The sequence below is a fragment of the Ischnura elegans genome, chromosome 5, assembly GCF_921293095.1.
Source record: "Ischnura elegans chromosome 5, ioIscEleg1.1, whole genome shotgun sequence".
Classification (NCBI taxonomy): domain Eukaryota; kingdom Metazoa; phylum Arthropoda; class Insecta; order Odonata; family Coenagrionidae; genus Ischnura; species Ischnura elegans.
The window spans coordinates 50703963-50724942 of record NC_060250.1 but is presented as its reverse complement, the minus strand read 5'-3'; the positions used below and the strand labels follow the sequence as shown (position 1 = coordinate 50724942).

The following is a 20980-nucleotide window of genomic DNA, read 5'->3' as shown; positions in this document are numbered from 1 at the left end:
ACCTAGCAAGCAAAAATTATCTCATTAAATTTTTTGCTTGAATTAGTTAAAAGAAATATGCAATTGAAAAAAGCTAGTTTTACTATTGCTACTTAAAGTACATGAAGCAAAATTAAATCAATGAAAATTAAAATTAAGCAAAAAATAACACACTATAAATAAAAATAGGCACAACTGCACATTCCTGCATTATGCAATACTATCTCTAAAATAGAAAATAAGTGCCATGTAAAAATGCAGAGCTGAATTATATGAAATAAATGATTTTAGAAAATAAAAAACAAAATATGGCAGCACATAATAAAGCAATTTAAGTATAAAATGTTGCTTTCAATTTTTATTCTAATGCAAACAAAACTATGCAGTGAAAAACTACTGCCCAAAAGCTTGCAAGTTTTGCATGCCAAAAATTAAAAGAATTAAAAGTGCACCAAAACGTTTTCGGTTAATATGCAAGTTCTACTCACAACTCTCAATACTGATATTCTTAAAGAAAATAAGAGAATTCTGTTTTTTTTGCTTATTGCTGAAATGAATTACTCTAGTATCATTCCCCTGACTTTCACAGATTAACCTCCATCAATAAGATATTACTCCCAGTTTAATACCAGTTCAAATGTAATGAGCCCTAGACACGAGAAACAAATTCATATTTATCAAGTTCTACTAGGGAAAATATCATTTAAAGTATCTAAATATAGCAAGTACAACTGCACACTAAATGATACCTGTGAAGCATCATGCTGAAAGTCAAATATACTTAAATGGCTACAAAATCAATGTATAACACAATCATTCACCACACACAAAACTGCTAAGCAGCTTGCAGAGCTAAAATAAAATTGCAATAAATTACGAACATTTAAAGCGCGAAGGTGGCTACAGACTGTGCTTCAGTTTTTCATAATTATTATGTAATGTATTGCTATGGTTTCAAATTTGTCTCACCACTAATTAATAACTTTTATTTATTGCAAAAGAAAGAAACACCTTTAAAAGGGAAAACACTGAAAGTTGATAACTATATGTCCACAGCGATTAATTCCCATGAGAAATGGTTATGAGCACTTAAACTTACATTTTTACAGAAATCGTGCATGCCAATCATTCATATTGAAGCCTTTAATATATTTCTTTGAAGTATTGAAGTTTTCAGGTGATCAAAGCATAGCTATTCTCAAATAAAAATATAGGCAATGTAAGGAATTGATAATTATGCTATGATTAATTGGTAAAAGAAAATAATGGATAATATTATCCTCCACATGAACAGCATTTTACATCATTACATAATACTGGATTTTATTGTATAATCCTTTGAGAGGACATGATTTCTAATGGGATTTATGGCTGAAGACACCAAGTTATCAAAAATTTGGCATCATTCTAGTAAAATTCTTAAATTAATGATGGCATCCAGTTCGATGCAACAAGAAAAGGAGGAAATTCGACCAACAAATGATTAAAAATTTTTAATATACACATATGGATAGACAAATCGAAAGCATAAGCCTAATGATGTATGTCAAACACTTATTTCACCAATAAGTGTATGTATTACGAATTATATACATATTCTGAATTACGAATGCTCTATTTCTTAGTCTGTAGCCAATCAGTTAAAGCTGCCAAATATCCTTCCAATTACCAAGTTCACCAATCACTTTGAGCAGTCTCATGTCAAACATAAATGTAATATGTATGTATTTATTTATTTATCACATCCTCCGTAAACAGCACATAACGGCCTTTTACTACGAGGGTTTCCAATATTAACAAAGTACAACACAAACATCCATGCCCTGGATAGGGATCACCTACCCAGGCGGGATTCGAACCCACGACCTACGGTTTGGCAGGTGAGGACTTTACCCCACCGCCACCGAGGCCGGCCTTTGTAGACTTTGAAGATCGATAATCATCTTCCTGTCTGTTGCTCTTGTGATTTGATCAACGGCAGTAGTTAAAAGGATGACTACCCTATGCTGCGCAGAAACAATCAGCTCATCAAAATTTAAAAAAAGCATCTATTTCTTCATTAATAACAGCAAACCTAGAGCCACGCGACACCCTAATGTGTTCCATACTCACTCACGGCTCCAAAATGGGTGCAGCAGTTGTGTAGGGTATTGTTTAACTTCCATTAGATTTTATTTAGAGGTGGAGTCACTAGATTGAGAGAAAAAATATAATGGTCATGTTTTGGGAAAAAATTCCTTCACTGTTAGGTGTCATCAAGCATGGAATACGAACATCCAAATCAGGCAGAAGGGAAAGAAGAGCAGGAAAGAACATGCCATTACGAAAGACAAGCAAACAATAAGTTCAGATGGAAAAGTAACTGAGCATTTTCTTTTTCTTTGACAATAAAGAAATAAGCCAAATTTAATTTCAGAAAGAAGCTTCAGAATGATAATATTAAATATTTAAATTCCCTTGGTAAAATAATGAGACTTGTACAACAGCTTTTTTTTTATCAGCCTTAAGATTTTGAATAAGCCAATGGCAGTAGAAATGCAATATTATGTACACATTAACATTTAGCATAGCCAATAGAATTTTTTCAGAGACGAAAGCCAGAAAGATGCTGACAAGAGCAGCAGGAAAGAATAAATTAATACAATCCCTAAGACTAATGCGCCCAACCATGCCTCAACAAACTACATAGCACTGACAACTACACTTGACATTTTATTCTTTTAAGCAACCATTTCAAAAGGTCCTAAGTATGTTTTATTTCTTTTCCAATCCCACGTCAATCATTTGCTCACCTGTCTTGGTGGAATCAGTTGATGAATTGTTGGTGGTGGCACCACTTGAGTAGTTAGGTGGAAGCTAACAGCAAGCTGGGGGGAGTAGGTCTTGCAGGCAAGTAGCAGGTACAAAAGATATTTGGGTCCAAAAGGGAAAAAAAATCACTCCAGAAATAGACAGTTAAGATGGTGGCACTTTTTGGAATCTCCAGTCAATTGTCACAAGGTACAAAAACCAATAAAACATAATTGGTCAGACGAGGTAAAATAAACTTTTAAAAAATCCATGCATTGAATGAAAAAGATTTCTATTAATGCCATTCCGCATAACTATGGTTTACTATTTATTCCATTTGGTCATCAAACAAAATTCATTCAGGGAGGATATTATGATCATCATATAAGATGAAGTGCTTCCACTCCAGGCGTTGCATCAACATTGGCTTTCTTCTTCAAAAAAACACATCACTTTTATGAGGTTAACTTTAGTTGGGAAAGGATTCCATTCTTCTTTTGAGCATCTCAGTCAACAACAATTACAAAATACAATACAATGGGTCATTGAGATTGGCTCAATGCAAGCGGTTGTGTCCTCGGTGTGCATACATTTTGGTGTTAGTGAGGCAAGCAAAATGAACTTTTAAAATATTCAAATTTATTAGTAACACAAAGTCAAATGTAACAAGATCCACATTACATTATGTACATTGTACTTTTTAATTTGGAAAAAATTAAATTTAATTAAAAATTAAAATGCACAAATGCAAAAAAAAATCTATTGGTATTTCACTCAGGCACAACGGAATTTAAATGTGGATTCTTTTTTTTCATTTTTACTAATATGAGCTATCTGTGGAAGCCCCACTATTGTCACCTTCAGTGGTTTTTATCATGAAAAATTAACATTCTGCTTCCAATAATTTTTTATCTCCGTGTTTATCATTGTTGGGAGATTGTTACACACTTCTTTTAAAAAATTCATCCAGAAATCAACAGTTTTTTTTCAACAATACATCATTTAATTTCATTGACTAATACTTTTTTTAATAATTACAAAAATGCATCAAAAAATCACACAGTAGGGGTTAATACTTGCACAGCTGTTTTTTGCAACTGAGTGCCATTAAAACAGAACTCTTTAATAACAAAAAAACATTCACACGCAAAAATTGAACCAACCATATATACTTACAAAAATTAATGTCCTTATTCACTCTGAGATTGCTACACGTTAAAGGGCAACAACTCAGCAACTCTTTTGCAATGCGCACAGCATATATGCATAAATGTATACGCATATTTGCTCTACACATGAGCAAACACAATCACACGCATTTTTATATAATATTTTAATTCAAAGGTTTTTGAATGATTTCAAAGTTTTAACTTATGACGACGACCCTTTCAACATTTAAGTCAACTTCTCATGCCACTCACAATTTCACTAGGTTCACTGGCATGTTGGTAGCGGAGAAGCAATAACTCAAGAAGAGATAATAATTAAAAAAATTCTTATTTAACAGTTCCTATTTTACACAGTTCCCACCTACATCCCATTGAGTTAGGAATGGCTGACAAAGCCACTTTCTTTTTATTTTATTTTGCACAACTTCCCTCAAACTCCGGACAAAAAATTTTTTTTTCTTTCGACAATATTATTTGATGACTTTACCACTTGCCATAAAAAATATATTAAGTCCCACACCATGGGGACAGCCATACACACTGGCCCTGTCACTCAAATTTGTTTCAGATCCAAAAAAAATGTATCAAACATTATTTTAACAGCTCACACATACACACACCTGAGTGAAGAACAAGAGCCAAAATTTTTTTTTAAATATAACCACCAGCTCGTCAGTCTGTGATCTCTTCATGGGTTAGCTCTCTCTCTCTATAACACACACACGCACACACAAAACAGCTAACAGCACTCCTTTCACATAGGCCTTTTTTATTTTTTTAACTTATTATCATCACTGTCATCAATAACAAAACCAGGTGTGCATGCACTGGGAGTACAAATTTTGGGTCGAGAAGAGGGAGGAGGGTCACAAGAATGAAGGGGAGAAGAGAGAGAAAAAATGGTGGATCATAATGTACAGGTAGGGAAATCGTGGAAGTGGTCACTTCTAAATTGTTACTTAAAAAAAAACAACTGTTCCAACTCTCTCCTTTGCTTTTTAAAAAAAGTTTTGCCCAACAAATGTCCAAGATAGTGAACATTCTCCGCTTTTCTCAAGAATTCAAATTTGATTCCAAAAATCGATAAATTCTAGCATGATCCGCAATGGCAGCCATTTGTCAGGATAAAACATTCTCAAGTTAGATGTCAACTATTTTTTGCACTGAAGAGAACCGTCTCCTGATCCTTTTCGTATAAAATATTTTTCCTTACATTTTCCTAATGATACACCTCCATTGATAAGTGATAATGACATGGCTGGCATCAACAATTTCACAATGCTTTTGGCATCAATATTAATCCAAGATATGCCATTACATCTACAATTTTTTTCCTAATATGTAACAAATACATGCACCTTTGCTGAATTAAAGGTGCTGAGCTATCCAAAATAGATCCAAGAAAAACAAAGTTTTAGTAGGAAGGCAGAAAAAAAATTAAGCTTGGGGTTATTACAAAACCACTTACAACAACGTGTAAATAACTAAATGATGTAAATCCAGAGAAAACAGATTTCTTAGAGAAAATTAAACAAACTGAGAAATAAATACTTGACCTTACTGCCTCCATAACTTAATGCTGAATAACACATCAAACAACTACAGTTAACAATTAACTGAACGTAAAAACAATCTGCAGGTAAAATCAATCACAAGCTTTTTGCATTATCCTGAAAAAGGATAGCAAGGACAATAATTGAAGCAGCAAGCCAATATATGTACAGCATGATCTGCCCTAAGATTTATGACAGCTGCTCCCTCCCTTAATTCATCTACATTATATTTATGGGGAGTATTGTAGGTTTAAGTTAAAGAGGAGTATGGTACCAGAAAAGATAGTTGCCATGAAAGACTGTAGAAAGAATGCTATGCATGACTATAACACCCCTCCAAATCTTAACTACTCAGCCAAGTATGTAATGACATACAAAAAAATCTAACAATGAAAAGGCTGCCTCGCAGTTGCTTGGCACTTTGTATTGTCTGAGAACTAGTACCCACAATTTAAAAAAAACAGCTTCCCGACCTCAATGCAATGATTGCAGCCTTATGCGAGTGATCATAGCAAGTGGCTAAGGAGACCAAGGTTTCAAACTTTGGAATTAAGGAAAGGTGTATTTTGGAGTGAAATGGGACTGGATGAGAGGGTGATTCATGATTTGTATTAATTTAAATATCCACTCAAATGCAAGAAAAAAAAATAAAAACACACAATTTCCATGCTAGGAAGGAGGAGGTGGTCAAGAAAGATCAAGTAGGCAGATGTTTCCACAGACACGATGTTATTGCTCATCTTGGGAACAAATCAACCTCCAAGTTACACACGGTGAAAAAAAAGGACAGGGGTAGTAGCCACCATTCAAGGGTTCCACTCAAATGTGCTATCAATAAATCGAGAAAACTTCTTGGGTTTCCTTTCTGTTTTCACATGTTATGCTTGGATGGAAAAATACACATTCGTTAAGGGACTTTTCAAGTGTGCTTGTCTCTTTCATTTAATTGTGGCAGATGATGATGTGTGGAGTGTAGTGGTGTTCTTGTATCCCTCCGACCCACCCAAATTATTTTCCCTCACCCGCCTTGTTTTCACCCAAACCCATGGCTTTCTTTTCGCAAGAGACCACTTTTTTTTCCTCCCAGCAGGCTGGTCCAGGATTGCTGATGTACCGCCAGGGCACAATCAATTATTATGTCACAGCTCAAAAAAAGGTGGGTGCCTTGCTGAGGAGTGGGAAGGGCAGCGACAGCTTTGATTCCTCTACTGTCCCCCCACATTTGGGTCTCTCGGCTGTCAACAAAGAGCGGTCATAACCCCTTTTTTTTCTCCACCTCTCGTTCTCTCGTTATCCCCAAAAACCACTAATTGGCCTAGATTGGAGCGAAGAGTATGATCGCAAAGAATACACCCCACATCACAACAATCCAATGCACAGTTAGGAAGGGGCTCTCACCATCGGTGATCTTCCTGGCAATAAACTTCAGCGTCTCATCAAGGAGGACAACTGGTATGGAGAACTTCATGACGGTGATCCATTCATCAATGCCAAGAGGTGTGACTTGGAACACAGTCTAAAGAAGCAAAGGGAAAATCAATCAGATGAGCACATGCATAGGCACATATGGCAAACAAAAAAAAGGAAATATGAAAAGATAAGTCACGCAAAATTTTTTCATTGCAAAGTTTCATCTGAGACTTCTTCTATGAAAGTAGGAGTGGACTGGTCAATGAATACCCCAGTTGAAATATGTTCTCTCTCGATTGATGGCCAGTTAAAGTATGTAATAATTCTTTATAAGAATTGTGTCAACATTTTTGTGATTATTATCACCTGCATCAAGACTTATTCTATGTTTTTTTCATACATAACTCATTGAATATACAAATAATTTTCCATTGGAAACACTCGAGGGAGAATGTAATGAAGTTAATAAAAGGTGATTGAAAATATGTACTTCATTTTAGAACACCCTAGGGTTCAAATTCTAGCTTCGATCTCCAGACTGTGGTGCTTGGGCACAAACATCCAGTCATGTGAGATCGCATATCTGGTAGCATAAACCACCTCTAAAGCTAACAAACATCTGCCATCTAGAAAAAAGATACCTTTGTCTCAAAAGTGGAATAGCACCTCATGCAAATCTTGAATTCATGAGAAAGGATATCATTCAAGGCAAATGATTTTTCCTTAGAGGAATTTTTCACCTGTCTATGAAATTTTTTTAGCAATTACACTTATGCTTAATTAAAAATATCCTATCTAAATCCTCCCACATGTTGGGAGTGTAGAGTCCAATAGCCAGAGCCTTAATCAGGAAAACAATGTGAAAGGGTATTAATGATTACGTCTCCGGGCATAGGTTTATATTGAGAAGTAATAAATATCTAGCAGGTATATTATTATTATTATTAGTAATGCATACTTCCAAGTAGGAAAGAACCCTGGGTATACAAATCGACTAAGTAGCACTCTCAAAACTCATCGAATTCTTTCCTTTCATTTAGGGCACATTTAAAAACTACCCTCTCATGATGACGCAAAAGTAAAAAATATCTTGACTAACTCACATCGGTACAAGTAAACTTAAATTTAAACTCCATACTTACTGAAAGGATCTCAACGTGCAAGATGACGAAGTGAAGAGTGAAAGACAGGGCCATTGAAGCCAGGAGCCAGACGTTGCACCAGGGTGGCATGGCTACAAGTGACTGGTTCTCAGATAAGCTAAGTTGAAAAAAAATCATAATTACAAATTGAGCAATAAAGAGTAGTCCCAAGAAAAGAAGAAAAAAAAAAAGATTGAAAACAGAAAAAATTCAAGGCAAAGTACATATTCATGGCTGAAAAAATAGTGATGATAAAGATCAAAATGTAGTATTAAAAATTACCTGTTCATGGCGTTCAACATCTCAATGGTGACAAGGACGGACAGAGCCATGGTCATTGGGTGTGGGTCACTGAAGATTGTGCAGTCAATTCCCTTGAAGTCATCACCTCCACCCAAGCAAGACAAGTGGTGAGTCTGAAATTAAGGGTACATTACAGTGTTAAAGGCTAAATTCAAGAAGATTTGAATATTTAAAAATGAGCACTATATTTTAATTTCTGTAGCATAATCTCTGCTATGCTGGGAATGGCTTATATAATACAAAAAAAAACAAATAAATAGCAATATCAAGCCCTCCACCTTACATGTATCTGCAATTTTAAATAAAAAAGAAAATCAAAATGTCATAAGTTCAGACAGACTAAATTCGGTATCTTTGACTTTAGGAGGAACTTGCGAACTGAAATAGACTTGACAGAGTTTGGTCGGTCCCTAACTTCAAGTTTTTCCAAGGTTTCCCTCAGACTTTATTGCATGAATCACTTCACTTTTACACCTAAAAATATAGCAGAAAAGCCATAGAATACTTAACCCCCCAAGATTAGAAGGCAGACGTAAAATCGTGAGGTTATTAGCAGGGCTCTGAAGATTATTGCTTGAACAAATTTTAAATGTCTGACACCGAGGATGACGTAATTAAATGCTCTTGTCCTTCATGCTTACCAGCTGGTAGTAAGAGAGCTGAGGTCCCTCTGGGCTGTACATGAACCACCAAGTAGCAGCACCAACAGTGGCAGCACCAACATATCCACCAATAGCCATGTACCGGAAGAAGAGCCATCCGGAAATCAAAGACTCGTCACTCTTTCGGGGTGGCTGTAGAAATGAGAGAAAACATTGGTCAAGGCATGTGAAGACATGAAAGTCGAGAAAATTCAATCCCACGGAAATGATTATCTGAACTGATTCAGCACGTCATAGCTTTAAAAACGAGGACAGAAATATACACAAGTATAATTGAAATGTATTGACAATACAAAGCAGAACTCGAAATAATAGAAATAATCAGTGGTTCAAATTCTTCAAGAATACTCTAAGTATACCTGGACTGGCCATGGTGATTATTTCATGGAGTCACCCACAATGCGCAAATTGTGTGAAAAATTCAGAGAAAAAAATCATTCGCCTAGAACAGGATTTGAACCTGGATCTCCTGGTTGAGTCAAGAAATTTCCACAGGGGAGAAAGACGCCTCAGAAGCTTAACTGGCTAAAGCACTCGATTGAAAATTGGGAGATCTGGGTTCGAATCCTGGTCGAGGCAAATGATTTTTTCTCACTGGCCTTTTCTTCAAGAATATTTTCAGTTCCTAACATGTGGGAAAACTATAGAGAGTAAATAATTTTTGAAGAGAGAATAAATCAGTCCATTAAATTCATCAATAAATTCTTTAGACAAGTTCCCAAAGAAGCTATCAGAAGCAAAACATCATGATGATTCTCATTTTAAAAATACTTGAAAACCATCATCTTTCATCTGCTAGCAACCATTAAGTTTTCATCCCAGGCAAATACAAACCTTGTCCATGATGTCCAAGTCGGGTGGGTTGAAACCAAGGGCAGTGGCTGGCAGACCATCAGTGACCAAGTTGACCCACAGAAGCTGGACAGGGATCAAAGCCTCAGGCAAACCAAGGGCGGCAGTCAGGAAAATACTGAGGAGACATAACAGCAGCCAATTGAATGCAAACTCTAACATTTCAGCAATGATTTTGATGTTGATCATACTTAAGGAATTGTGAGAACAGTTTCGTTATTTACAGAAAATTAGCAACAAATACCAAAAATAAATAATCCAAAGGCAGTGAAAATTCAGCATGTAAATTCTTGGGACAAATGACCTTATTCAAAAATTTCATCACTATGATATGAAGTATTGAAAAAATTTTGTAGCATAGTTTGACTTAGTTTCTAACATTCCACTTAAAATTCCATAACATTCAACAGAGAAACACACAAAAAATGTTTTGAATAAACCATAGCATAAAATTCAAATAATAATGATACCGATTTGAAAATTTATTCACATATTAAAGGAAGGATTGAGTACTTGGTATTCTTAGCAAAACTAACCTCACGACTTCACCAATGTTGGAAGAGATAAGGTAACGGATAAACTGCTTCATGTTGTTGTAAATGGCACGACCCTCTTCAACAGCAGCCACAATGGATGAGAAGTTATCATCAGCCAACACCATCTCAGATGCAGACTTGGCGACAGCAGTTCCAGAACCCATAGCAATACCAATCTCGGCCTTCTTCAAGGCAGGGGCGTCATTCACACCATCACCTGTCTGTTAGATGAAGAAAATGTTAGTAACACCAAATTTAAGTATGAACAACTACAAATTTGTTTCCAAACTAATAAAACTACCACTGAAATTTACAAAGCCACAAGTAAAATTTCACTCCAGCATTATAAAATCAGCTTAAACTTAAAAAAAAATTACATTAGAGTACCAGAAAATAAAGAAATAGTTAAATGACATTCATAGTTTTAACTAAAAAATAAGTGAAAATTAAGTTTGAAATGATATGAAACGAACAAAAAATTGGAAAGTAACAGATGCATTTCATAACTGCTCTCAAAATGATACATTTTGCGGCATAAACACAATAGCTATCTTGTCTTAAAATGAGAATTTTATAAAACTGGTCTCACTAATTTTACGTAGAATTGGTAAGGAAAGAACCATGACTTGAACTATGCATAATATAAAGAGAAAAAATGCTAGTACAAGAATGCTAATTAATAAATGTAATAGAGGTACATATGTTAATTTCTAAGTACAGAGACACCTCTCATGGACCCCAACAGTCCTTGAAAATGTGTACGCAAGTGAGAGGTGTTCCTTAGTCAGAAAAGACCTAAAGAAAACCTCACCTTCCATGCTTATTATTACCCTGCAAATTATAGGGTAAGAATTGAAGCCAGCTGAATGAAATCCTTTTATTAAAAAAAAACCTAATTTTTGAGAGATTGGTCAGAAAACCCACGGCAATGGTGTCCGTAAAAGAGTAAAATTATGCCTATAAAGTGTCTGTGACCGTAAGGTGGGAGAGTAATAATACTTAAGGTTATAGACTAATATAAATGGTCAAAAACATATCCTTCTGGTGGGGAATTGAATACTGTCCTTAAGTCAGATGTGTCCATGAACAGAGGTTTCACTATATTGTCAGAGTTTAAACAACAGCCAAATAGTGCAAAGCAAAGCTTACCATGGCAGAGATTTCATTCATGGACTGTAAGTACTCAACAATCTTGGACTTGTGAGCAGGTTCCACACGGGAGAAGAGACGAGCCCTTCCGCAAGCAGCCCTCTGTTCACTGGCTGGCAGATCATCAAATTCACGTCCAGAGTAAGACTTTCCAGTGGTGTCCTCCTCCTCAGTGAACACACCAATACGCCTGCAGATAGCCTCAGCAGTGGCCTGCCCAAATTAAATGGAAACAGATTAAAAAACAATGATAAAACAAAATCTTTAAAAAGGCTCAATGAATAACTTAAATGTAATAAAACAACTTACCTTGTTATCACCAGTGATGACAATGACACGAATACCAGCAGCACGGCACCTAACAATGGAGTCGAACACTTCCTTACGGGGAGGGTCCAACATACCCACAACACCAACAAAGGTAAGGTTGACCTGGAGAGAAAACAGAGGATATTACTGCACTGCCCTCACAACAGGCCATTATAAAATTATACAAAGAAAATAGTGAGGTGGATCACTATCAAAAGTAGGATTTTTTAAAAAACATGATGAAAAGCAAAGTGCACTTTCTTCTAAGATATTAATTCTGCTGAACTGAAAAATATTAACAGACTCTCTAACATAATGTGGAAGACTTTGTAACATACTTTTCTAAGGACTGGCATAATATAGATAAATAAACCCTGAAATACATGTAAGCGGGAATGAATTTAAGCTCTAATTTAATTTGTAATTTTCAAATGTACCTCCCAGGGAACAATTAAAAAAAAATTGGAGTGACTGGGAAGTCCACTACATGTATTTGAAAAAAGAAAACTATTTAAAAAAACATCATACTTCATAGGTGTAGAACTTCGTGGAGTCTCCAAGGTCCATGTCTTCGGGCTTCATTGGGTTGTCAGAGGTGGCAAGAGCCAAGCAACGGAGGGTATCACGTCCAGTACCATACTGCCTGGTCAACTCAAGGATCTTGTTCTTAAGGGCAGCAGTCAAAGGCACCTGAAAAGAACCAACATGTTAAAATAATAGTCTTAATATGGCATTTCTGACATGGCAACCACCTACGCAAATGGACGAGTGGAAATAAACATTGCTGGTGTTGGAGGAAGCATTCAATAAACACAAGTCCATCGACAGTTAATAACATGAAATGGCCGGCAAGAGGAGAATATTGAGTCAAAATACATGATAAGTAATTGGGATATTCAAATAAATCTTTAAAAAAAAACTTTTAAAAGTCTGATAGTAGGAGATCATTGCTTTAAATTAAGAAACAATTGTAAATCCAAAATTATGAATGAGAAAAGACTTGATAGAAGGAGAAATACCCAATTTTACCCTTTTCTAAAACGCAAAAAAACCATCCAAGATAATCTACCCAAAATAAAGCAGAATTATGCCATGTTTATATGGGCCAATGACAGCAAAGATAATTTTATAGATAAGAAAAATGATGTAAGAGTACATATTTAGATGTACATGTAATGGAGAATTTTCCGCATTGATAACAACATTTTCCTAAAAATTAACCCAAAAAGATTCCCAACAATTTGAGAAGACTTAGAAATTCCACTGAGCTAAAGATACACTTTCATCATTTTCAACACACAACACATTCAACACATTCTCACCTTAGCAGTTCCAACACGGGCATGAGTGCACCTCTCCAGCACACCTTCTGGGGCACCCTTGACAAAGAGCTTGGGTCCATTTCCAAGGCGGGAAGCCTTAAGGGGCACGCAGTATGAAGACATGGATTTACGATCTCGGGAGAACTCCAGGGTGAATTCCTAAAGAACAGAAGAGAGCAAATCATATGTAAGTTCATGGACACATGGGGAGAGTGATAATTACGATAGAGGCTGGCCGAAAGGAGTACTGAAGAAATTGAATTTAAAAAGGTAAACAAAAAATATAACTGTATCTCACATAGATCAATTTGAAATCTATTCCAAGAGAAAATGTTTACACTGGGAAAAGCAAGCTTTCACTGAAACTTTTTCCTAAAGTAGGTATATCTAGTAGCATAATTGAAATTAAATAGCTAACTTAAAAAAAATCTCTCCCATTCCTAGCTTCAACTCCTTTTTAATTTCGCAAATCATTTAGAAAACAGAATAAATGGATGAACATCAAGGCCTGGATAAAAAAAAATAACCTAACCCACAACAATTCATGTACCTTACACTGATTACATTATTATTTTATGTTCCTAAACTAAATCAACAACCTCAAAGCAATTGAATGAAGTTGTAAATGAAAACAGCAGTAAATGTTCTAATTCCATTCTCGTATTTCTGGAGACAGCAACCAAAATTTTGGAGGTAATGCTCACCTTCTTCCACTTGGTCTCAATGTCTTGCCTCACAACAATAGCAGTGGTACGCCTGTCCAAACCAGTCTTGCTAACGTTGAATGGATTCATCTTCTCAGCCAATACAATCAGGGCAGTCTCAGTGGCCTCACCAACCTTCTCAAAAGCATTCTTGAACTACAGTCCCAAGGAAGATAAGAGAATATCACAACTAATTAAAAATTGATGGCATAAGACGTATGTGTGAGTTCAAAACAGTGAGGAGATAATTGAAAATTATTTATTTTTGAACATGAAAAATTTATAATGTGTGAAACAGAAGACTACATAGTTATGTGGTAAAAGTGGGCAAATGAACGTGGCAACACAGATACAGCAAAATAATAACCACAATCAATATATCAACATGTAATAAGGTGAAGAATTTCATGAAAAGAAAGTTTACATGAAAAAATTGATCCAGAACTTGTATGAGAACAGACAAATTGTATCGAGAATTACTTGGATGTAGCATTTTTAAGGATGGCTTATAAAAGGATAACAGGAGAGTTACCCAAAAAAACATGACTAATAAGACTATAAGTTCTCCCTGAAATATTCCAGGTTCCAACAAGCTGGCTTTACATACTGAAGTAAAATGACCAAGAATTCAAAATATTCAAAAGTTACTTACCTCGTTGAAATCAATAGCGGAATCATTGCACATGATGCAGATTGTTCCCATTTCGTGAAGAGTGTCAAATTCACTGGACTTAACCTTGGTTCCCTTCAGGTACACATCACCAATGGGCTCGTAGGTGGATCCAGTGATCTCGAACTCATGGAAGGAGCTGTCGTTACCCTCAATCTTCTCAAAGATGAACATTCTGTGAAAGATATTGGTGCAGGATGATTAGACAAGAGGAACCACATGAAGTAAAATTCCATACACCATGCTATATAAACTACAAATATACTTTCAGTCATTACTGCATCAAATAGATTTTTCCATGTGTTGGTAAAAATAACAATCAACAAAAAATTTTATAAAAGTAAAAATATGGACAGTAATTGCATTAAAATTTGTACTTGGCGGCTTTGGATAGGAAAGTCAGTAGATATATACAATACAAAGAGTACGGTGACTTGAGATTCATAATGGTAAGATACCAATTTATTGTTAAGATACTTAGACTTTAAAAACATTAAAAATGCTCGGCAAGAAGTTAGACACATGAATATAAATATGTGAATGAATGAAAGAATGGGCTCAAGTTCTCTCACCGGCTGACAGACATCTGGTTGGTGGTCAGTGTGCCAGTCTTATCAGAGCAGATGACAGAGGTGCAACCAAGGGTTTCAACAGATGGCAGAGAGCGGACAATAGCATTCTTCTTGGCCATACGTCTGGTACCCAAAGCCAAGCAAGTGGTGATCACAGCAGGCAAACCTTCAGGAATGGCAGCCACAGCAAGAGCTACAGCAATCTTGAAATAGTACACAGCACCCTAGAAGGCCAACATGCAAGCAACATTAGAATATTTATCCCACATGATTCATGAGGAAAGCACAGTGATATGTAAATATAATTTAAAGGTATGTTGATAGACATAATAAATAAATTACTTTATTTTAAGCAAAGGCATGAAGACTAGACAAAACTAATTGCACTCAACCATGAGCTTATCATTAATTAAGCGAAATAGGCTATGCATCTGAAAATTATTTTACAGACGAAAATTTGAATGAAAATAAAAATTCCTAGGTTCAAGGAGTACTTATTCAATAGAATGTCTAACTCATTTTATGAGTTAGACATTCTATATGAAGTTAGCATAGAATTCAAGCAGAAGCATGTGCCCAACAGCTTTAGCATTCTGATAAAAATCTAAATATAATGCAACCCAGAGGAGGACTTCAATATGAAAGCACTATGTATATGTAAAGATGCAAATCTTTGCGATGTATGGTTGAATCGTTTGATTTGTAGAGAGATCCAACACATTTAAGCAATTGGCAGTTTTAATTGGGAAGTTTTAGTGGCATACCTTGATCCATGATCCACCATGGGCGGGATCATTAAAGTGACCAATGTTGATAGCCCAGACAGCGACGCAGATGAGGGAAATAACCTTGGAAAGCTGCTCACCAAATTCATCAAGCTTCTGCTGCAGAGGGGTCTTGATTTCCTCAGTCTCAGACATCTCAGTACGAATCTTACCTATGTAGATTGAAATACATGTATACATTAGCATCACAATCAAAAACAGAGAAAATAAATAAAAATTAATGAGCACTCATTGATAGATTAAGCGGGTAAAACACATACATGAATGAGTAGTTTTTTAGTAGAATGAGTAGATTGGCCAAATTTTACAAGAATTTAATGAAAATGAAAAAAAATTCTGGAGGCAGGGAACACCGTTTTCGTAGGGCCATTTTTCACAGAATATGCCACAGATGAGAGACTGTGAATGTTTCCATAAAAAAATTTACCATGAGTACAGGATAAAATTATCTCAATGGAGTTCATTCATATTTTTCTCCAACTCAATTCAGATAATTTCAAGCGTCAGATTAATTGGAATGCACAAAAACCATGAAAATAACTTTTGCAATAGCCTCCCCATATGCATGATAAATTATGGCCATCTGATTCAACACAACTTTATACCTTGAAAATTTGAATTTTTAATCCATTATCTTATTATTCAGACACTAAATCATACCATCTATGATGAGCGAAAGCTATGTGAGAGCTGCTTCTTGTGGGGGTTTCACGATAGATAAGTTCACTGTATGATTTTACAATTCAATTGATTTGAAATGAAGAAATAAAGGTATGAAAGAATATCTTTTCAGAGAAAGAACACCACAAACAAATAAAATTCATTATTAACCATGACAAGTAAAATCTCATGATATAATTTTAGACTTTAAACATTCTAACCTGAGATTCCTGAACATGAATGAAATGTTTTACGAGTCAGTACAACTGATGCTGCTTAGGATGACCCAAATGATATATCAAAATAAAATATGCAAGCACTTAAACATCCTGAGGTACAAAGCAATCTTAAATAGGTAAAATTATTCTTATTATATCTTTCCATCAATGTTCATAAACTGACTAAAAAATATCCCAGTCATTGAACCAATAGAAAAAATATCAACCAAGTTAGAGATAAAATAGTTAAGTAAAATTTCTCATTTCTAAGCACACGTACCAATAGCGGTGTTCAAGCCAGTTCCCATGACAATACCACGTGCCTTTCCAGCAGCCACATTGGTACCAGAGAACAGAATGTTCTTCTTGTCCTGGTTGACAGCCCGTGGGTCTGGAATGGCATCAGTGTGCTTGATCACAGACACAGACTCTCCAGTGAGGATAGACTGATCAATTCGGAGGGTAGTGGAAAAGATCTTGATCAGTCTGATGTCAGCTGGGATCTTGTCACCAACTGCAATGAAAAAGGGAAAATATCAGTGGGGTCACATTAGAACGCAATTAACAACGCAATCAAGTAAAAAAGTGAGCACAAAACCTGGTCAAATGGAAGGAATTCCACATTAACTTGTGAAACTATGAAAGATAAAATGATTCCAAAGATACATCATAGCATTACATTCAACTGTACTTCTCAATAATCTCCTTTTCTTGCATGATTCCGATTGCTACACGATGCTTGAAGCTTTTAATCTAGATCTGTTTGACTCAAAAATTATACCAGATTGATTGAAATGGATTGGCAGCAATGACAAACAGAAGAACTGAACAGGTTGTCTTCAGTCATGTTCCACAATACCACAAGCTTAAAAAAGTTAGTAATTGAGCTTTCTTAGGTCAAATACAACACCTGACAGAACTCAGTTCCGGGAATTTCCTCAACATAGGTTCACCTTGGAAATCTTAAATACAAAACTGATATGAACCTTGAAAATATTTGAAGCCTTCAAGAATTAGATTCACTGTGATAGTGAGTAACATGGACTTTATGGTAAGCCCTCTTTAGCAAATCTAAAATATGACAGCATTGATTTGACTGTTACTTTGGTTGATAACAGTGTCACATGGAAAAACTCCAACTTTAAGTACGATCCAAGTTAAAAACTGACTTCCCAAAAATTTAAGAGGAAAACAAAAGAAATGGGTAGTAATCTAATAATAATATCAAATTTGTTATAATTTTGCCACAAAAAACAACAGCGAGAGGTCACAAAATCATTCTTCTCAAAATTAATATGATTTAACACCTTCAGTGCGGAGTACATCAATTGACGTGGTCCCATCCAAGTCGAGATACGGAGCACGTCAATTGACATGCTCTGCCGGTCGGGCCGGGAGCCCTTTCTCCACCTCTGTACGTGACTAATATCCACTTCAAGAGTCTTCCGATCGTGTGTATGGCCTTCGGCAAGCTTTCCTATTTCGAACCTTGTGTGCTGTTTGTAAAAAGCAGTATTTGAACGGAAGTTATGGCACAGAAACCTCCCTCTATTTTCCTTTCTTATTTTTAAGGCCGATTTTGAAGACTTTAATGAGAATCGGGCCCGCATTGAATGTGTTAAGTAGGAACGTTGCCTAACAAATACAGTGATGTACTATCATTTGCAAAAGTCTTGCAACAAATCGAGCGGCGCCACTTTCGCTCCACAAAGATTGTGCCCGGAAATTGTATGGTTTTCGGGTGAATGCAACAATCCAATAATAGTCTTCATGGTTCAATGCATGGAGAACGGGTCATTGGGTGGTGAGGTATTTTGTCATCCTTTTCAGTCTCGGGATTTGACCGCTTCCATTTAAGTGAAATTAATGTTCATGATATTCCCCCAAACACATTGTAGCATTTAGTGCTGTAGGAAAGATCGAAGGTAATTCCTCGGAGAGATTTTAAAAAGTCGGTAGCTTGGCTCTTTTTGAGTGATCTTAGCTCTTTTCAGAGAGCTGGAAATCACGAGTCGTTCACTGTGAACATGGCAGACTTTTGTTTACATCTATCAACTCGGGTTGATGTTTTAATACAATATCTACGACATATGATACGAGGCAGCTTTGAAATTCCCAGTGTTTCATCATATAAATATCTGAGCAAACACGTAAAATATGAATTAGTTAAGCTGATCGGCATCAATCGTTGCGTAAGTAATAACAGAGTTCTCCGACGTCCGTCAATCGGTAAAGATGTATTCCTTTCCACTTGTTCAATGTATGACGAGGAAAACTTAATTCTAGCTAAAAGTCCCATTTTTAATGATTGTCGGATTTCAACAGGTATTGTTTGATAATATGTTCTACTGCTGAATTAGTGTGAATGCGAGTAATAACTCTAAGCTGCTATGTCGTTGATGATTAAGTTATCTTATTTTGATGCAATCATTTATGTATACACTGATGAATTCGGGATAATGTAGGATACTTACTTAGCATTATTAATTGAATTATCTACTTGCATTAAGTAGGTTACATTGTATTAGGAAATTTGTTTGTTGGTAATCCGTTTAATGTTTAAGGCATCAGTGGAACTGCAGCTCATTTCATAAAACCTTTCAAGTCGAGTAAGAAGGACGTAGGTAACCAAATCCTAACAGAATTTCTGTTTGTAATGAATGTATACGCTTGCTTCATTAGAAATACAAATACCGAGTTTGAAACATAATAACAAATAATAATAACTTAAAAAGACGATACCATACCGAAGTCGCAGGCGACAACATCATTACATTCCTATTGTATATACTAACCAGCCGAAACATAGAGTATGCGAAAGCCTCCGTGCTCAAGTTATAATCATATAAACGAATAAAAGACTAATATACCGAGAAAGTGATTATTTTTATCAAATTCGTTCAAGTGAGAAGCCGTAGGAGAAGCACATGAAGGAGCTCAGAGTTACAATAAAAACAAATAATAAAAATTACCGCTTAATGACCTTGAGCTAGAAATAGCTCAGCGGGTAAAGAGTCGGGCTGGTGATGGGAGGTGCCCGCGTTCAAGTCCTTCCTGTGGCCGAATTTTTTTATCCTCCGCACAGCCGTATTTTATTTTAAAGTTTTTTTTTAATTTTTGAAATTGATGTTAATAGGGTACCAGCTGTTGAATTTGAGCATTTTTTGCAACAATTTCTAATTTAAATGACCGTTCGACGGGAAGCATGCGTAGTTAGCGCGGTAGGACGAATCAATTGCGTTTTCTTGAAGGAACTCCAATCAGAATCACTGGTGAATGTAATTCCTAGTGCTCTATGGTTTCCTTTACAGGTCCGTAACTGCTCAACATTATTAACCTTTGGAATGAGAACTATCGTAATAATCTAAGGTTCCATATACGTAATTTCTTAAATAGATCAATTTTATCTGATTAAAAAGAAAATTATGAATGATATTTTGCAGCGATTATGCTGTCCGTCTATGTAGTATGCTGCCTATTTGTCATCAACTTGTCGCCATTTCCTACCAAGTTAATTTCTCCAGTAAAGTTTTTCAGAACAATTTTACCCTTTTTCGTTTCGTAAATGAGCAGTGACGGAAACTTTTCTTAGAGATAGAAAAAGATATAAATTAAGTGAAAAATTTTACATTTAAACTTTAGGCTTCAGTATTCTACAATCAGTGTTTTTTTAATACAGTAATTTTGTTGGAAAGGGACGGAATGTGAGAATAGCTGATCTACTAAGTACAATCCTAGGAATAACCTATGTAATGGTAATCCATAATCGTGCACGCACCACGGCGCTTATTTTTAAATATAGGAAAGGCTTATCTTGAGGTATTTATCAACTATTTTTCTAGTGCGTTCTTTCTTCAAGCAAATTGTGGCATCAACATGTATATGATAGTGCTAAAAATGGGCCCTATTTACACTATTTTGGAAGTACGTGAGAATCACTTACGGCCTGCAAGTTTTACTTCCTCGTCCCTGGCTGGTAAAGTTGCGATAAAGATGTAGGGCAAGACGAGGTGCAGGACCTATTAGCTGACCAAAACTACGGCCCGGGAGCACCCGATTCAGCATTAAGAGCTGAGGGAGCGGCTAAATTATGCGCAAAGTATTTTACTTCCCTAATAGATGCGCAAAGTATTTCCCTCCCTAAAAAAGGGCGAATATTGGTTTAAATTGACTTTCAATTTAATCTCTGTCCGTT

The 20980-nt window shown here is 35.8% G+C and overlaps 1 protein-coding gene across 8 annotated transcripts in view; it reads right to left on the bottom strand.

The window, feature by feature from the left end:
- The window catches only part of LOC124158868 (calcium-transporting ATPase sarcoplasmic/endoplasmic reticulum type), a 101110-nt gene that overhangs the window by 2703 nt on the left and 77427 nt on the right, over positions 1 to 20980 (bottom strand). For 4 of the 8 annotated variants that reach the window (XM_046534260.1, XM_046534262.1, XM_046534263.1 and 1 more), the window contains exons 7-21: positions 17066 to 17299; positions 15887 to 16059; positions 15123 to 15346; positions 14533 to 14725; positions 13881 to 14036; positions 13177 to 13335; positions 12383 to 12544; positions 11855 to 11977; positions 11546 to 11758; positions 10397 to 10617; positions 9843 to 9978; positions 8988 to 9140; positions 8326 to 8459; positions 8044 to 8161; positions 3389 to 7007 (exon numbers count right to left, since the gene is read on the bottom strand). In XM_046534260.1, the coding sequence (XP_046390216.1) occupies positions 6807 to 7007; positions 8044 to 8161; positions 8326 to 8459; positions 8988 to 9140; positions 9843 to 9978; positions 10397 to 10617; positions 11546 to 11758; positions 11855 to 11977; positions 12383 to 12544; positions 13177 to 13335; positions 13881 to 14036; positions 14533 to 14725; positions 15123 to 15346; positions 15887 to 16059; positions 17066 to 17299 (2600 nt within the window). In that variant the 3' untranslated portion in view covers positions 3389 to 6806. Of the gene's footprint in view, positions 1 to 2091; positions 2170 to 3388; positions 7008 to 8043; positions 8162 to 8325; positions 8460 to 8987; positions 9141 to 9842; positions 9979 to 10396; positions 10618 to 11545; positions 11759 to 11854; positions 11978 to 12382; positions 12545 to 13176; positions 13336 to 13880; positions 14037 to 14532; positions 14726 to 15122; positions 15347 to 15886; positions 16060 to 17065; positions 17300 to 20980 lie in introns of those variants that run through there. The other 4 variants (XR_006864881.1, XR_006864882.1, XM_046534265.1 and 1 more) reach the window with 2 other exon arrangements.